Here is a 17,974-nt window from a genome sequence, read left to right as displayed (position 1 = left end):
AGGGGACTGCTGCCAAAATACCAGGCAAGGTTGTCAAGATACTTGGAGTCTATTGAATAGAGGAGAGAGAGGGTGAGGAGACAGCAGACTGTTTCATCTGTCGGAGTTCACACGGTCCAAACTGCCTCCTTCTGTGGACGCTCGTTGCTGCAGGTGCTCGTGGATCTGAGGAGAGGTTAAAAAGCGACTGAGTCTAAACGTACAGGTTGCTCCACTCGAGGACGCTGAGCTTGAAAGGCCTGACATCTGACTTGTGGTGGAATGAATGAGGGAGACAGGAGGAGCTGAAATGTGCACAGTGACCCAGGAAGCTTTATTACAGACCTTTAGCTCCTCTGAAAAGACGGAGAAACAGGAGGAATGTATGAGCTGTGACAGAGCGAGGGCAACACGGACATAATCAGGAAAATGACCAGATTACAGTGAAGTAAATCAAACAGAATTCGTGCGCGTTGAACTCTCCGCTCTTAGCTCAGATGACAGAGGCTCTGTCCACTGTCTCCACATGCACAGCTGCTCTGCTTTAACCAGCTGATTTCTGTTCCTCCTGAGTCTGTGCAGCTGTCAGAGAGTCACCTCAACTGTTCCACACAATAAACCTCACACGCAGCAGTCGACACAAACAGGTGAAACGGGGTTTTCACAAAGGCCAGCTAATCCAGAACCTGCTGGAGCCGAGACGACAAGTCCATCAGAAATGAAACAGAAATCTTAAATTACAGCGTCCATGTTTGTTTTCATCAGAGTAAGACGTTTGGGTTTTAACACCGGTGTGACTTGAAACCTGTAAATCCAGCTGAGATTTTAGCCTGCACATTAAACCTGCACATGAGGGAGGATTAAACCTGACCTCAGATTAGCGTCTCTATCATCAGAGTCTGCACCAGGTTCCTGGAGGGACAGGTTGAATCCGTCTCATGTGATCTCTGACTGACATCATGGAGCAGCTTCTGGTGTCAAACACTCTCTGCCCTCTGCTGCACTGAGGTGGGATTAAAAACACACACAGCTGAGGAGCTTCCACTTCCTGACTCAGGACATGTTGATCCACTAATTCTGACAGTGACTTCTCACTTTGCACATAACAACAGTTAGCATGTTGATGTTAGCATTCAGCACAACTTGACAGACTGACTGTAGCCTCTAACACGCTCACAATGACGATGCTAACGTGCTGATATTTAGCAGGTATAATGTTCACCTGGTTCAGCATCTTACTTTAAAGTGTTAGCATGCTAATTAGCATTAAACCTCCACCAAATCCTCTGAGGACCATGAATATCAAACTTTAAAAAAACAAACACTGCTCTCCATGAAGCCAAGCATCAGCACGTTCAGTCTTTATCTTTACTGATGGAAATGATGTGAAAATGTGAAAATATGAATGTTTTATCTCAGCAGATTTAAAAATATCCAAACATAAATAAAGATGTTTGTGTTTCCGATGTAGCAGAGTTCATCCAGTCTGTATCTGTTTGGAGCATCTTGGCCTGAAGAACTCCCACACACAAGTCCAGAATAATCATCTAAGACCTGATCCACAGACCGGGTTCAGACCAGTAACACAGCGTGCTCTCTGTCCATTATCTACACGCTGAGATATAAATACCACAGAGCGGAGGAAAAAGATAAAAAAAGAGGAGAGGAATGGTGTGGGATGAGGAGAAAATGCTGAACACATCTTAATGGCAGCTCGGGCAGGAGGCCAGACAAGAATGCCTTCAGACAGAGGAGAGCACAGTCAGAGGGGAGAGGAGGGAAACAGTGAAGGCCGGCTGTAAAGATCTGTCCATGACTCTGCCATCTTTACACCAGCGCTCATTAGCAGTTTGAGCCACACTTCAAGGAGAGAGCTTATTTTAGACGGCAGGCAGCGGCACATATGACAGGGTCATCGCTCCCGTTTTATCCTGAGATAGCTGCAGTCAGCACTATTACTGTATTGATTAATGGAGAGAGCAGGATGCTATCAGAGGGAGTGGCGGTTATTACGGGATTAAATGCAAGCACGCCCACTCTGGATATTTAACCACACACGATCCCAGAGGAGGAGGATGCTGCACGGAGGGACACACTGTAATATTCAGTTACAACATCGTGGGTCAGAATAGTAGAAGTGCATCATGTTATATGTGGTGTTGTGTTCACTGCCTCTGTCTCTCTGGGACAGAACAGAGTCATTTTTCCTGCTGTTATGTCGCAGTTATTTGCAAATGTATCGTTCAGCCTCGTGTTATGACTGTAACAGCCACAGAACTGAAACAGGCTCAGGATGAAACATCAGTTTTAATAATCCAACAGAGTATCCACCTCTTTAATAAACATCAGGCAGGTAGAACACACTCACCTGACACACACTGTGCAGCAGCAGCTTGTTGTGCACAGATGTGAGGCAGAGGCGACCTCTAGTGGCAGCTTGAGTTTATTAAAACATAAACTGTGACTGATTCTAGTGTTTGTTCAGAGAATATGAATGAATCTGGATCATAAATGTTGTGTCCCCGTGAGACTCCCTGGACTTGTGTTATTTCCTGTTTTATTTTGGAATCACCTTCCTTGTTGTGTCTGTTACTGAAGTTATTATTCATAAAGCTTTTAAACTTAAAAAGATACAATAAGATTTCTGGTAGTTTTAGTTGAAATTAGGACACATTACTGTAAAATTATAGATTTAACCAAATGTATTTAATTTGACATCTCTGCTGTTTAACCTGCTCCACACACTCGCTCACACACTCCCATCAGAAAGGTGGTGCAGTCACCGAGCAGCGTTTTTATCTGTTCAGAAGTTTGGACCATAGGACGGGTTGTACGGAGGATGTTCCAGTTCAGACAGTGGAAGTCCATAAGGCTGACCAGGAAGCTGGAGGGGGTACATCGGCTGACCCACAGAGAACTGACCCAGGAGAGAACTGACCCTGGAAAGAGAGCTGGACCCACTGAAAACACAGAAACAAATATTAAGGTTGATGTAAACGTCACAGTCACAGTAATCCTGTTATTTGCTAACACTTGTCCTTTAACCAGAACTCACTTGCTTCCATGTATGAGGGTGGAGGTGCTGTGGGTACAGGTTGACCTCCACGTCCATGCTGGACAGGAACAGGCTGGTAGCCCAGGTAGAACAGCTGGTACCCAGAGGGAGAGCCCGTCTGCAGGGGCACGTCGGTGGGGTTTATCACGACTGTGGGTAAAGTCACAGATTCAGTTTCACCTGCACAGTCAGAGCGTTATTAAGCTTTAATATACTTTCCTGCACAAACTGATCTGGAGTCGTACTCTGTTGGTGTCGCCGGCGTCTTTTACAACACCTCTGGTGAAGCATGCAGCAGGGACACACAAAGCAGACGACCAGAGCCACACAGAAGACGACGGGGAAAACAGACACGATGCCTCCCACAGCTGGAAGAGATATGTGTTTGGTATTGCTGGACCAGGAGGAAAAGACACAGGAAACATGACGTTTTAGAAGCATGATTAAATTTAAAAAGAAAAATTCGGTAAATCTGTATATGACGGAGAAAGGAACACACTCTCTTTCAGGACAGTCTTCTTGACTCAGATAGTTTTCCTGTTCGGAGCAGCAGTACTTTTTGTTGCATCCTCCACAGCAGTGCATTGTGCCACACTGGAAGGACTCATGGTGGTGACCGTTGTCGTCCCAGTGGCTGCTGCAGAAAGCAGCTGTAAGACATAAAACAAAGTCAGAGTTGCAATCATGAAAGTGTTTGACCTGAGTCTTGAATAACATGTCCTGCCTTGACTTGGTTTCACTTTGTGACACATGACCGAGCAAGTCCTGAACGGTGTAGACCTGCTGAACGAACACAAAACGAAAAACTCACCCCACACGGCCGGGAGCAGGATCACACCGAAAACACACACAAGACCGGACAAGGCTCTGGAAACCATAACTGCTGTGATGTGATGAAGAAAAGACTTTGACTGCACCAGGACGACGATCTCTACCTGTGCGTCCGTCCCTCCCTGCAGCAAGTCACCCAGCAGCATTCCTGAGTTCAGGTGAGAGACACCAAAGTCTAACAGTTATTGTTACTCTGACTCCTCAGAATTATTTTTTAAAAACCTAACTGAGATTAAAACCCCTGTTTTTTAAGACCTGCATTAATTACCTGCTGCATTATTTACTAAGAACTATGGTATAAATCTGTGTTTCTACTGGTGAGTGAAAACAACTCATACTGAAACTCAGATCACAGGTACTGTAAGTCTGCACCTTAAATTTCAGTTTCATTTCCTGAGCAGCTCAGATACAGTGTGTGTCTGCAGGACGGCGAAGTATCTGCCTCCTTCCACTGATCTCTGATCTGTGCTTCAACACATTTATCAGCTTTATTCTTTATATATGTTCCTCTGTTTGTTTTAAGAATTAAATGGGAATGAACCAACTGAACACTCTGTCTGTTTTCACCATGATTCGAATCGAAAGTACCATCGTTTTCTTCTTATCTGTTAATGTGAAATTAAGTGTTAATATATGTTTACAGGCATTACATTTAAAGATTTTAAAGATATTTTTAACCAGATCTAAAACTTTTTTGGGCAATTCATTGTTGTCTTACTCAGGTGACGACAGACAACACCTGATCCCATACAGTTTTTATATAGGAGTGAGAAATGTGTGTGAATATGTTGAATATGTGAATCAGGTTCATCTATATTCTGCCATCAGGTAAATACAAGTGTAGTGTAAAAAGATGGCATTAGATTCAGTGACAGGTTTAAGATTTCTAACATTAGAAACATGGACTTTCTCTTGTTTTGACAAAAAGAAATTAAAAGGACAAATAAATGAAATGTCATTAGATAAAATATTTGTTTAAGACTTTAAGACCTTTTAATGACTTTTAAGGTTTAATGTTTATAAAGGTGGAAGGACCTGCACACATCCTGCCTTTGGTTTCACAGAAAACAGAGTTCATGACATTAGTCTTTGAATAATTATATTCACACACTCAACTAACTTGTATTCACTCAGCTTTTTGTCCCTCTGTCATCTGCTGTAAACTTAAACATAAACCCACTTTGACTTGATGCTGCAAATTCAATAACCAAAGTTGGGGAAAACAGAAAATATATATTTTATTGAACTCTGCGGGATAAGTGTTGGGGTTTGTCACAAAATAAAAGTCATGTACATATATTCTCAAAGTAGCATCGATGGCGATTATTCTCTGACGAGAAACAGATGGAAGAAGAATGGCTATAATCCACACGTACAAATAAAAAACACTCCAACTAAAGTCACCTTGAAGAATCAACACTGGCCACAGGACTAAAAATCACAAGACAGATCTGAGACAAAAGCCAAGACGACCATGAAATGCACAGACAAAATCAATCGGTCGACAGGAAACACATGCACATTCCTCACATATAAACTACTCTGCATCAGGCTGCTTTATTAGCTGGCATGTGGTCTCATTATATCCACAGCACAGATGTGAAACCATGTACCAGTGATACTCACGGATAACAGAGTGAGTTAGGTTTATTCTCTTTGACAACAAGCAAAGCCTCGACAGGGGAAATTGGAAAGTCTGGCATTTTAAAGAGGGTGGCTCAAAGGATCCGGTCTGTCACATGAGCTGTGGACGACCGACGAGAGAAAGGTCACTTCAGTAAAACTGTCTTCAAGTAAATTCAGTGTGAGCAGAGAGAGGAAGAGACGCTGCAAAGAAAACACCAGCAGAGCAAAGGAAGGAAGGCTGTTCAGCTTTTAGATACAGATTCTCACTGTTCCATCGTCTAATGAAGGCGACAGCGATCACAATGAAACAGAAAACAACTTATGATCTGACACAGCAAATAACACAGTACTGTATAAGAATAACATGAATAGTTTGGGTTGTATCACACACAAAAGATAATCAGGCTGATTATCTGATGGTTGTAAAGATGATCTTGTCAGATTCTCCTGTGGTGTGAGGTGTGTTCAGACTGATTCTACCCTCCCTGATCTGCTCTCAAGACGAAACATGTTCAATATTTACAATCAAAAAAATCACTGCCGAGCACGCTCTCTGTGGATTGTCACGTGGACGGAATGATAGCCAATCAGAAGACAGAGTCACTATGAGTTCAGACTGTGGTTGTTGGTGAATCTGTGTGTGTGGTGTGGCTGTGTTGGTCTTCTCTCTGCACATCACACACTATAAGAACACAACTGTGAAATCTGTCGTTATCTGTCGTCGTGTGTGTGCTATCTCACATTTTCTACATCAGGTAAGATTTTAAAATCTTTTAGTGTGAGCCAGGCTTAAAGGAACTACGGTTAGAAGGCTACACAGTTTGATGTCAGTAATGTTAAAAATGGAGCACTGAGAAACATCATTTATGGTCTGATTAAATCTAAGTCTTTATGAGGACAGTTAAGCACAAGTAACACTATAAAAATCAGAAACAAACACTCAGGAATAAATAGAAAATAAAGTGTTAAAGTGTTCTAAATGACGCTGCTGATAAAGGTAATACGGCTGAGAAGGCACAACTGTTTCTTGCATTTGTCTTTACCTGCTAGACGACACTATGTGAATGAAAAGAAATGAATCTCCTTTGGTTAACTGATTCAAAGCTGCCGATGCATTTTAGCTGAGTTAGACGAGCACAGCGGTGAGAAGGCGACTGGAAACAAAGAATGAAAAAAAAACCTGAGAAAAAAAGTCTCCCTTGTACAAACACATCAAAGTTAAAATGTAAAGTGAACTTTCCTTATTCTGTTGAAGTGACATGAGCAGTGTTCCCTTTTTGTTGGGGGGGGGGTCTAATACTGGGGTAGCAAATAAGGAAAAAATTTCCAGGAATTTACAGAAATATATGGGAATTAACAGGAATTTAAAGGAATTAACTGGAAACTTGGGGTGATTTATAGAAGTGGAGCTAGTTAGCATCATGCTAGCATCACGCTAGCTGACCTCTTACATGAAATGATGCTAGCTAGTTAACATTTAGCACATCTGATTTAGCAGCTAACTAGCTTTAAAGTTTTCAGTTATTTTTTGCTCGTTAAACTTTAACAGCACAGATCAAATATACTGAGCTGAGTTATCTGATCCAGACCGACTGACTGGATGTGGTCTGTGGGCTCAGATACAGTAGTCCTGCTGAAGTGAGCACAAATTTCCAGTTTATTCCTGTTAATTCCCATGGAAATGTGTTTTGCCTGCACACCCTCTGAATATCACAGGTCTTCTAACAATGACATGAATCCTCTCTATGATTTTTAGTAGAAATAAAAAACATTTTGGACTTGATTTGTTCCCATGTAAGATGCAGAACACTCCTTCCTGAACAGCAGAGAAAGCACATGAAAAACAAAGACTCAAAGCATTTCCTCAGTTTACAGCCACAGACACAGAAACTCCTTCTCCCATGTTTGACCACTGAGGTGACGGCATTCACTGCAGACGGCGAGTTAAAGAGGCCGAGCAGGTTCGGCCACAGTACGGACGAGGACTAGGAAGGAGATGTTGAGGCATGTTCAGAGGGAATGACAAAAGTGGTTTTATGTTTCATTCACCAAGATGACTATGATGGAGCCATGAAGAAATATAAAAACAAAACTGATCTCACCACTTGTATATTCTGAGTCCATGCAATACCAGCTGAGACGTATCAGCATTTTCACCTGGTAACTCTTTAACAACTGAAAATGTGTCATAAAAAAACCCACATTCAGCCACCGAAACACGTCAATCGAGACGCTGTGGGACAACCCTCGTCTCGATTCACATCACACATTTCCAGTTCTGCCAAGCATGTTTAAAGCGGCTGAGACCATGGCACCGTGGTCCATAATCCAGTCTAGGGTGCAACATAATTGGGGTTGTACGCAGGCTGGGCCAGGTAGTCCATCTGCGCGGGCGGAGCGTTGGGCTGCGGCTGGGCGGGAGGCTGCAGAGGGTACGCCGGCTGGCCCGGGCCGAACGCAGCCTGGCTGTAAGGCATCGGGTGGGGAGGGTAGCCGGGGCCAGCTGGGCACAGAGAGGAAACACAGCATGAGGAGGAGGGGGTTGAAAATATTTAGACAGTAACCACAACTACGTCTGACAAAGTAACCATATACGTGTCAGTTCCTCTTTTACAAAATCCAGACTCGACCCAGCTGAGTACCAGCAGCAGTTACTCCACCTACACTTCCCACTGCAGCTAAAACTGCACAATGTTTTCACTGTAATGTGTCATTAACTTATGTTTAAAGGTGCTTCCCTATGGACTGAGGGACATTCCTAAAAATACTAAGCAATCATTATCCATTACCCACGACGCAGCCCTCTTCAAATCTGTATAAAGTTCTCAGACAGCTGTTACAAAAACAACTACTGTGTAGGTGTAACTGAAGTTGGGAAATGGAAATTTTTTCATAGTTTGCAACATGAGAAAAGCAAAGATCTACGTTCTTTAAGCTTTAAAAGTAAGGTGAGCTGTAGGTCTTCACAGGTGAGGTGACACCATTTTAATTTAATTTTAGCTGTAGTTGTATCACTAAAATGTATATTAACACATTTTAGTGATTTGATTTTTGTTTTAGTCGATATTTTAGTCTGAGTTTGTCGGTGAAATTCTGATTTCTATGGTTGTGTCTGAAACCACTGACTCATTCACTACGATCCATAATAAATATTTTCTGTTTGCTGCTGCCTTCTATTAAACCAAATTTGAGGCTGGTGATCAATTTATTGCTCTGCATTGTAACTTTTATTCTTATATCCATTTTGTCCTACAGTATTTTATCTTGTTTTTTATTTTCAAATCTTTTAACTCCTTAATAATTAGATCTTATTCTACTTGAATTCATGAGTTCCTTTTCGTCTTAATGCTTCAATCACTTTGTTGTTGAAATGTGCTGCACAGATAAACTCACTCCCTCACAGCACAAACTAAATGCATGATGGGATATATTGCTTTGTTAGAAACCATCAGTTTTCACTGTCACAGTCACACCTCTATCATTTAATCTAGTGAGTAAAAATCCACACTCACTGGCTTCCTGATATGTCGGAGGTGGTCCTGGTGTGTAGGGTTGTCCCGGGTACGGCGCGGCCTGAGCTCCGTAGGGCTGGGGCATGGGCTGGGTTCCGTACCCCGGCTGCATCGGTACGGGCTGGTAGCCCGGATACTGGCCGCCCTGGTAAGACTGAGGCTGTGAGGGCGCTGCAGACGGCTGCTGGGGGTACTGCTGAGGAGAGGTGGTGACCACTGTGGTGTGGGTGGTGGTGGCTATCACAGCTGTAAACAAACACAACACAGAAACAGATGTTTTTAATGTGGGCTGGGCGGGGGTTCACTTGTAGTTTCTGGTGAAGTGGGAGGAACTGTTCCGATAGAATAAAAAAAAAAGTCAAATTACAAAATCAGAACAAAGGAGAAGTTCAGATTTCACACAGCGTTAGATCACCACTTCTACATTTATTCAGCTGAACTAACCAAGTTTGTGCAGTTCACACTACAAAGAAGAGAGATGAAAAAGAAATCACAATCACAGGCACAGCAACAAGTTTTTCACAGTATAAAGATTTACACAGACTGAGCAGAGTTTCCACCGACCTGTCTCTGTGTAGTAAAGTGAAACTGAAACACGGTGTTGTCTTTTTTTAAAAAACCTGAGGAAATGAAGTGTGTGTGTGTGTGTGTGTGTGTGTGTGTGTGTGTGTGTGTGTGTGTGTCAGTCACCCCACCACTATGCAGAGTGGGAGTCATCATGACCACTTCCTGTAAATGACGTGGGAAGGCCTTGAGTCCCCCCCCCCCCCCATTGCGGTTGTCGTGGAAACAGTGAGTCACACGAGGTGGAGCTCTCACATTCCTGGATGTGATCCCAACGTGCATCTGCCCGACTCAGGAAATCCACATTCAAACGTGTGTGTGTGTGTGTGTGTGTGTGTGTGTGTGTGTTTTTGCCTACTCCTGCTCTCTGCCAGAGCTTCGTGGCACGACCTGAACGAGCTGGCTAAAAGACCAAACAGACAGGAAGTGGGGAGAGCGTGCATTATTAACAAGTGTACGCTTGACTGCCAACATAAATGCACACACACCCCGGTGCTTTCCAACACTGTGGTACATTCTTTAAAAGACTCGTTTAGAGAAATGGATCAGAGGATGATGTCTGTTTTGATAACTGAGACGAGAGGAGAACAAAAGAAGAAATGCGGCAGCAGGAATTATGGGTTAGAGTAAAGAGACAAACTGCTGTTAAATCTACAGTTTGTGATAGAGAGCAATGGATAGAGGATGTCTGCCACTGATTTCACAAACTCATAAAAACCAGGGTGTGGAAACAGAATCACATGCCATGGTTTACTTACTTCATGTAGTTTGTCAGGAGGTCACTGACTGTATATTAAGCCCAATTTATACTCACATCTGTAGGTGTTTTTTATTTCTGTCCTTTAAATATGCTCATCTCAGCCCAGCACAGCAGGCCTCATGTGAAAAACATTTGTACGAACGGATTCTTTCTTGAGAAAATTTGCCATTTTCACCAATTTTCCTGTACTTCTTTCGAACGAAACAAAACAGAACAGATCTGCTTTTCTTCACACTCATCAGCATCTTAATCTGAATCTATTTGAGTTTAAATATGATTCTGTTATTAACTAAAATAAAACACAAACTCAGTGTAAAATCAATATTCAAAAATCACTTTCTGCAGGCTGTAACATTCACTACAGTCACTTGTATTATATACATGTGTCCTACTCATGTTAATCATGGACCACTTTGCTATAGAAAGATATTTTTATCGTGTAAGTTGATGTCATGATTCAGTCTTTATTTGTGTTCTGATTTGCCATCATTGATCATCTAACGCCATCAGTGACACTGCTAAAGTTGTTGTCTTTTTGTCAGCTGATTTCCCACAGCAGGACTTGAGACTCAGCAGTGTGAACTTCTTCTTTTTACTCTTTGTTCTTCTGATAGAAACACAAAGAGTGGAACAAATCGACTTATATGGGAATTTAAACTAGACTTCTTATAACGATGACAACTCATGACCGTCCCCACGATCAGGTGACAGTCATCAGCTTAAAAGTTTTGATCTACAACTTTGTCCAGTGAGGAGAGTTTGGTGAAATCTGGACTCGCATCACTAAACGTCACAGAAAATAAGTAAGATGTAGATGAAACTACGAAAGAGGTTTGGCTGCAAAGCACATGGGAGCGTTTCCGAGGTCATAAAACTGAGCTAACCTCCTGAAGATTTTCGAGCAGTCACTCTTAATGACAGAGGAGGCTGAGTGGTTGACTCTGACGTCTTGTCTCAAAAACCATAGAGTCTTGTGGGAAAACGACAGCTGCTCAGCAGCAGCAGCAGTCAAACATTAATGTCTGCTGCTCAGGCACCGACCTGCATATCGGACAGCTCAGGTGCTAACCACAGTTTTGCGGCAGGAACATGAAAACAGAGACTGTGTGTGAAAGTATCCATCTCAGAGACAACAGACAGGCACAGCTGAGTGTTTCATCTGATTCTAATGAAAATGATAAAAAGTCAGGTGTTACTTTCATATAAATGATGTGAATACAGCTGAATACAGAGCCATTGTACTTACAGTCACTATTAACATTAAAGGCAACAAAAAAGATCAATTAATTTGAGTTGCATTATCATTTAAAGGATTTAAAAGGTCTGCAACATTCAAAGAAAAGACTAAAACCAACAATGTGCTTGTCCGCCTCTCAACACTTTCAGCATCCCCACCCTGTCTGTGGCATTCAGCCACTGGTTCCTACTGAAGATATAAACCTTTAAAAACAAGTAATGAAAGTATACTTTCATTTAAAAAAACCAAATAATTTCCTCAAAAAGCTGGGCGCTGTCATTTTTAGTAACCAGGAGTAAATATTGAAGTTTCTAGGGACTATTTTCAGCTGTGGTTTCGTACTTTTGACAGGAGCACCGTGTTTGTGGGATCAGCTCAACATGTCACGGAGTTAATGATGTGGTTCACTGATGTGTTCACAGAGAAGCTCTGGCTCCAACTACACAGGCAATAACTGTTAGTAGAATCAGTTCACTGCTGGTTTTAGTATTTTGATGGGATTTGTTGCAAAAATGGGACGATCACCAAACTATCCTTTAATAAAGACAATTTGATTAAAGCATCTTGGAGCTAGAAACTGCCTGTACAGAAGTTATTTTATCATATCTAGGACCTAATTCACAGCATTAAAAACAGGCTTCGACTCAAACAGCAGCAGAGAATTCAAATTTGGCTTGAATCCAAACAGTAATTACCTCTGATGACAACACTGCACCGTCAAACTGTGGGACACACTGCTCACCACAGAAGCCAAGGTGAAACTTTGCACAACGTTTCAAACGATGACAAACACAAATATCAGATGAAGAACTTCACAGCGCTCGAGTTAGATGAATAAAGCACCTCACTGTAACCTTTGTCAGCGGCACTTATCCTCTGCATAGCGCTGTGAATTTGGGAACATTAAATCAGTTTGTGCTCTGCGCCCCGGCGTCTGTGTTATTAGTAAGACCGAGCCACTGCAGTAATGAAAGTCATGTGGTGGGTGGGCAAACAGTCTGCAAATGAGTCCCCTCATGTTCTGCTTTGAGAACTAGACAGACACGTACTCCAACACACTGGAAACCAAGAGTCTGACTTCTTCTTCTTAACAGAGGAAAAATCAGACACCGCTTGAATCTGTAGGCTGAGAAGCCCTCAACAGCCAGTCAGCAGCTCAGAAATATGTTGCTTGTGTGCAGGAAACCTGCACATGTGCAGCAACATGTTGCAGAAGCAGCAGCACATGGCAACAAGCTGTCGATATATTACTCACTGCTTAAACTGCATATTAACTACCTGTTAAAGTCATCATTTATCAGTTATCAGGATGGATAAAGTAATACCTGAGTAACGTTAACACATGGTCACTGTTCAGGACATGTGTGATAGTGAAATGTAGTGAAACGCTGCTTTATCGCCTTAAAATTCACCACAGCTCCAACCCAAAATATTCAGTTTATTATCAAATCAAGAGAACTAAAAAATATAAACATTTAAGAAGCTGACACCTGTTTATTTTTTCATTTTTGCTTTAAAAAAAAAATTTAATTTACTGTAACTCGACTGACAAAATCTTTCTCTAAAATTCACATCTGATGAAAATGCCACTGATTACTAACCTCAGCCATATCCTGTTTTGTAAAAGCTTGTGGTTCTTTCATTAAGACAATCAACTGCTGACACGTCACCAAATTATCAGATCATTGATCTGTGTGAAAAGTCAGCGTTTTATGGTGGGAAAGGGCTCCAATGGGCATTTTAGGTCTTGAATCAGGAGTGATGTTGGGTTTGGGACTCGTATAAGGAGAAGGATCACACAGAGGGTTTAGTTTAGGTATAAGAGCAGAGTTCACTCCACCTGAGTCTGCAGAGAAAAATGCAAATGATACGATAGCATCACACACACTGACAGAGCCTTTTTTACATAGGGAGGTACGAAGTGCTTACTGGCAGTGATATCAACAAACAGATGATGGGATCCTTTGGACTGACATTAATAATTTATTTTAGGAATACTTCTACAATAAAGAGGCATCAGAAATAAACACTAAAAGATGCCATATGACAGATGGTTAAATCTTCCTTCTCAGTGTTTGACATGTTTCTGTCAACAGGCTCCACTTTTCACTAACAAAGTGTCAGCTAAATAAACTTATCTCCATCCTCATGACTGAACCAGTGTCTGGAGATCATATCTGTACTGTAATTCTATATGTGCAGCATCTTGTAAAAGTAACTTTGGGGTAAATAAATTGAAAAACTAGTTAAAACAAACAGATGTGTTCCAGTAAATCACAGATGAAGTTACTTCATCACACTGATACAATCACTTTCCCTTCTCAACTTCTATTTAAGTTTCTGTTTATCTTAAACACTTGCCCTCTTTTGCGTTATCTTGCTAAATCCAGGATGTAAACTTATCAGTAATTGGCTGCTGAACTCGTAAACAACAAGAGATATTGAAAGGACAGATACAGTATGAGCTGTGTGACAAAATCTATGACAGTAGAAGACATTATATTATCATACCACCCAACACAATAAGCAACTCATGCCATCTTATTTAAAAATTGAGCTAGACCTTTGGAGTTACAACTCTCAGCAGAAGAGGAGTATGTTTCCTCATAAATGTTTTTTCTGAGGGGATGGTTACTAAATATTAAGACTATTGAGAAAAATTCAAAATAAAATGAGGTGCCTTACTGACACAAAGTGTCTGAGTGTATGTGTCAATTAATCAAACCACAGCCCATTTCATGCTCCTGAAAGACTGGCTATTGTAAATATCAAGGCAGTCGATATCTCAGGCCGAAGAACTAGCTGCTGTTATGCATCTAAAAGCATCAACAACAACAACAACAACAAACATTAGTGTGACTTATCAGTGAAGGGCTACTTACGTTGTGGCTTGCAGCACGCCTTGTATATGCAGCAGCAGGGACAGACACAGCAGCAGATGAAGATGAGCACGACGATGACGACAACAACAATACCAAAAACCATGGGCAACGGTGAGGAATAGGAATCGGAATAGGGATCGGAATAAGAGAGGACAGAGTTTTCTTCACTGAAAAAGAAACAAAGATAAAATTAATCAGCAATGCAATTTCTTTACTGATACAGGATAATAGGCAAAAAAGTGCTTGATGTAAATACACAAGCTGGTATTTTATCAGCCTCTTAGTTTTAATGGGACTTCGGTTGCAACTTGTAGGTAGTTCACACTTTGCTTTATGTAGCTGGGGGTCGTGCACAGGAAGACACTACTTCCTGTTTCTTGACAACAACACATCTCTACTGTAGTCAACTGTAGTTAGAGGCAGCTCATCATCTATTACAGAATAAAGCAGAATAGAATACCAGTCATCTTGTCTATCCTCAGAGAGCTGCTGAGAAAAATCCTGACAGCAGTATCGTTCGGAGCAGGTACCACAGCAAAATCCCACCCTGCAATACTGGGATGACTGAAGAATGTTTCTCAAATCTCTGTAGGATTTACAATGTTGGTCCCCTGTTGTAACAGAGCAGAAAGAGGCAGGAAATGTTATTGTTGAAGACAGACACTGAAGACAAACTGTGGTGGTGATTTCACTGTGAGAGAGGGGTAAAATAAAGAGCACAGCACGCAAGGAATTTACTCAATCACACACAGGCCTTAACCTGCTTACGCTAATTTAGGAGTATATTACTTGGACTGTCTAGAGCAATTTTTTAAAAAGCTGAAATTATCTAATTTTTTCAAAACATTTTCAATAAGTCCCTTCCTCCATCTTTTCCAGCACTGCTTTTCTTTGTCATACATGTCAGTGAACTGAATATCTTTGGGTTTTGGACTGGACTGCCAGTTTATTAGGTACAGCTTGGTAAAACTAATGTAGTCTAATACAACGGCTGCTAAATATTTCATAAAATAAATTTGCTGAAAGTGTTTTAAGGAGGTGCTGACTCAACTTTATGCTCATTTGGGAGGATGTTGTCTGCGGGGCTGTTGAACTGTATTACATTATACAGAGAGGTTACTTTGGTTCACCTTCATTTACACCCACTTGCCAATTTATTCCTACCTTTATCAACCTTAATATAATGTTTTAATGTTTTTTAGGACACCTTCAGAGACGCGTTGATTCAGTTGTATGGTCATCTTAGAGGTTATGGTTGAATTATGTTTCTATTGTTGTGTCCAAACACATTTATATTGATGAAGGTAGAGTAAAAAAGAAAAATATATCTCATATAACACAATACAATTCAACTAGTCCACGAGTCCCAGCTTCCAAAATGACTCTCTCAACCTTTTAAATAAAAAACTGAACATTATAACATTATTCATGAAGGCAGGGTTTAAGGCACAGACGGTGACAGATAGATGGATTTTTAAAGACAAAATGTAAAGGAAAAGATAGAAAAATACCAACTGACAATGAGTAGCTAGTGGAGCCCTTAACGGTTAAATCTGTCAGTGTGTATTTTGGTGTTTAAATCGTTAAAAAACAAAGAAAGACTCGGTTCGGTTGACTGTCCATTAGCTGGATAAGACTAACTGACGTTAAAACGGTGTTTGAACGGTAAACGGTAACTTTAAAACGGACAGCCCAGCTCTCCGTGGCCGAGCTAACGTCACTGACATCGCCCCGAATTGGGAGCGTTTGAGCCGGGGGGGTTGTTCAGGTCGACCCGGGCTGACTGTTAGCCGTTAAAACGCCGTTAAAACAATGGCAGCAAGACGAACGAGACAACGGAGAGAGAGAGTTTATAAAAAGCCAAACTTACCGGATACATGAGGGGCCAGAGACACACACAGGGCCAACACAACAACACCGGACAGGCCTGACGCCATGGCTACTCCGAAATTCCCGGATTCAGGCAGAAAAAGTGGGAATCTCCTCCGACGGAAGAGAGGAGGAGGAGGAGGTCTGGTCTGATCTGAACCCGATCGGCTGCCGCAAAGATCGTCTATACACAGAGGGGCGTCTCACTCCGCCGAAGTCCCGCCCTCCTCCTGGGTGTAGACCTCTGTCTTATAGTGATCGTATTATCCACCGATTAACCAAAGTGAATTAAAGTAATAGCTCAGTAGAGTGTTGATGATTGAAGACCTTTCCGTTTGACCATATCACTTTATATGGACGGTTCAGACGTTTGTGTTTAGAGTCGAGCCAATGACATGACGTCACTGACGCGGGTTTCTCACGTGCTCTGTGTATGGGCCGTGCCTGATAACGAAAAGCTGGCATTTCTCCCTTATACAGTCTGGTCTCCATCTCTCTTCCTCTGCAGGGGTAGGAGTGACAGAAATACTGCAAAAGTAAATAAAAAGTCAGAAACACTATCAATCAAAAATACCCATTATGGGAGAACTCGTCCTGTCATGGATATTATTTATTATATTAGTTGAGTTCAGTGCCTTCACTGGTGCCCTTCCTGAATTAACCCACCTCTCAACACCGTCATTAACAAATAAACATAACAATAAAATCTAGGTAAAACACATTTTACTCACCGAATCTGCTGATTATTTGTCTAAAAAGTGCTTCTGTCGAGCGGACATTCTCAGTTAAAACTGCGAAAAATATAACTGGGCAGCGTTAGCCTCCATAGCGATAGAAAAGACTAGAAAAAAATAGACTTATTGTTGGATCTAAGACACAAAAATAACCTTTACAACGGAGTCAGCGAACTGTTCCTCCTCCTTCAGTCATTGTGGGTTGAACAAACGGCTATTAAATCTTTACTAACGTCTTTTAGTATGTAGCTAGTAGCTACAGAGGCGGTTTGCTAGCTCTGACCGTCCAATCAAATGACAGTAAAATTTCGACGTCATGGCAGGCCTGCTAGAAGGCCCCTGATCTGATTGGTTAAAGGATCCGCGAGGCAACAGTTTAAACGCCATTTATCTGAATGGATAAAAGCTCTAACAGAAACAGACTGTATTGGAAGCAAATAATAAAACTTACATGTATAGATTTCCTCTAATATAGTGTATTAAAAGATGTATATGCAATATGTAGTTTGTTAAATTTATCTGTATCTGGATTTCTGTTATGTTGGCCCTGTGTTCAAGCTGAAACCCTCCTGTTTTCAGTCATTTCTGGTATATTTAAATAAAATACAGCAGTCCTGCAGGTAAAACCTCATAGCGCCAACGCCCTGAACAGATCAGTAGAGGGCAGCAAAACATCATTGACTGAAAATACAAGACTCTACAGACAGATCGAGATGTCACAGACACAGATTTTAGATCAAATAGGCAGCCAAAATTATTTGCTCTCTCATTTCAAAGTACAGTTTAGTCATATTTTTGCAGTTCCACTATTTATTTATTTGTTACTGTTGCTAAATATGAGCTTTGGTGGTGCATGTGGTGGAGCATTTGGTTTGTGGTCATCTTAGAGGCAGCAGTGTGTGGTGCTGTTGAACTGAGTTACACT

At 41.5% G+C, this 17,974-nt stretch overlaps 2 protein-coding genes across 3 annotated transcripts; both read right to left on the bottom strand.

The window, feature by feature from the left end:
• Positions 1-2,663: 2,663 nt before the first annotated feature.
• On the bottom strand, positions 2,664-4,928 carry LOC108891053 (protein shisa-5). 2 transcript variants are annotated; one of them, XM_018688173.2, is made up of 6 exons: positions 4,134-4,928; positions 3,846-4,013; positions 3,534-3,684; positions 3,280-3,428; positions 3,035-3,184; positions 2,664-2,939 (listed from the first exon to the last, which is right to left on the bottom strand). In XM_018688173.2, exons 2-6 carry the CDS (start codon positions 4,009-4,011, stop codon positions 2,707-2,709), a joined length of 849 nt encoding a protein of 282 aa, XP_018543689.1. In that variant the 5' UTR covers positions 4,012-4,013; positions 4,134-4,928; the 3' UTR covers positions 2,664-2,706. The 2 variants fall into 2 exon arrangements, with proteins under 2 accessions (XP_018543689.1, XP_018543688.1); XM_018688172.2 differs by having other exon boundaries at positions 3,846-4,928.
• Positions 4,929-5,078: 150 nt separating this feature from the next.
• LOC108891054 (protein shisa-5) lies at positions 5,079-17,212 on the bottom strand. The gene is made up of 6 exons (XM_051074191.1): positions 17,047-17,212; positions 16,317-16,843; positions 14,907-15,057; positions 14,447-14,613; positions 9,004-9,249; positions 5,079-7,994 (listed from the first exon to the last, which is right to left on the bottom strand). Exons 2-6 carry the CDS (start codon positions 16,381-16,383, stop codon positions 7,825-7,827), a joined length of 801 nt encoding a protein of 266 aa, XP_050930148.1. The 5' UTR covers positions 16,384-16,843; positions 17,047-17,212; the 3' UTR covers positions 5,079-7,824.
• Between the last annotated feature and the right edge of the window lie 762 nt (positions 17,213-17,974).

Source organism: Lates calcarifer, linkage group LG12 (assembly GCF_001640805.2).
Source record: "Lates calcarifer isolate ASB-BC8 linkage group LG12, TLL_Latcal_v3, whole genome shotgun sequence".
Lineage (NCBI taxonomy): Eukaryota > Metazoa > Chordata > Actinopteri > Centropomidae > Lates > Lates calcarifer.
The sequence above is the reverse complement of the archived record's forward strand: the minus strand, read 5'-3'. Positions and strand labels throughout refer to the sequence as shown.

Excerpts from the sequence above, each read along its gene's own strand:
- LOC108891053 (XM_018688172.2), bottom strand. The coding sequence starts at position 4,011 with ATGCTGCTGGGTGACTTGCTGCAGGGAGGGACGGACGCACAGGTAGAG. Across the intron at positions 3,685-3,845 it reads CCTGCTCCCGGCCGTGTGGG|CTGCTTTCTGCAGCAGCCAC; the intron begins GTGAGTTTTTCG and ends TATGTCTTACAG. Across the intron at positions 2,940-3,034 it reads ACCCTCATACATGGAAGCAA|TGGGTCCAGCTCTCTTTCCA; the intron begins GTGAGTTCTGGT and ends CTGTGTTTTCAG.
- LOC108891054 (XM_051074191.1), bottom strand. The coding sequence starts at position 16,383 with ATGGCGTCAGGCCTGTCCGGTGTTGTTGTGTTGGCCCTGTGTGTGTCT. Across the intron at positions 15,058-16,316 it reads TCTGGCCCCTCATGTATCCG|GGGACCAACATTGTAAATCC; the intron begins GTAAGTTTGGCT and ends CTGTTACAACAG. Across the intron at positions 7,995-9,003 it reads TCCGACATATCAGGAAGCCA|CTGGCCCCGGCTACCCTCCC; the intron begins GTGAGTGTGGAT and ends CTCTGTGCCCAG.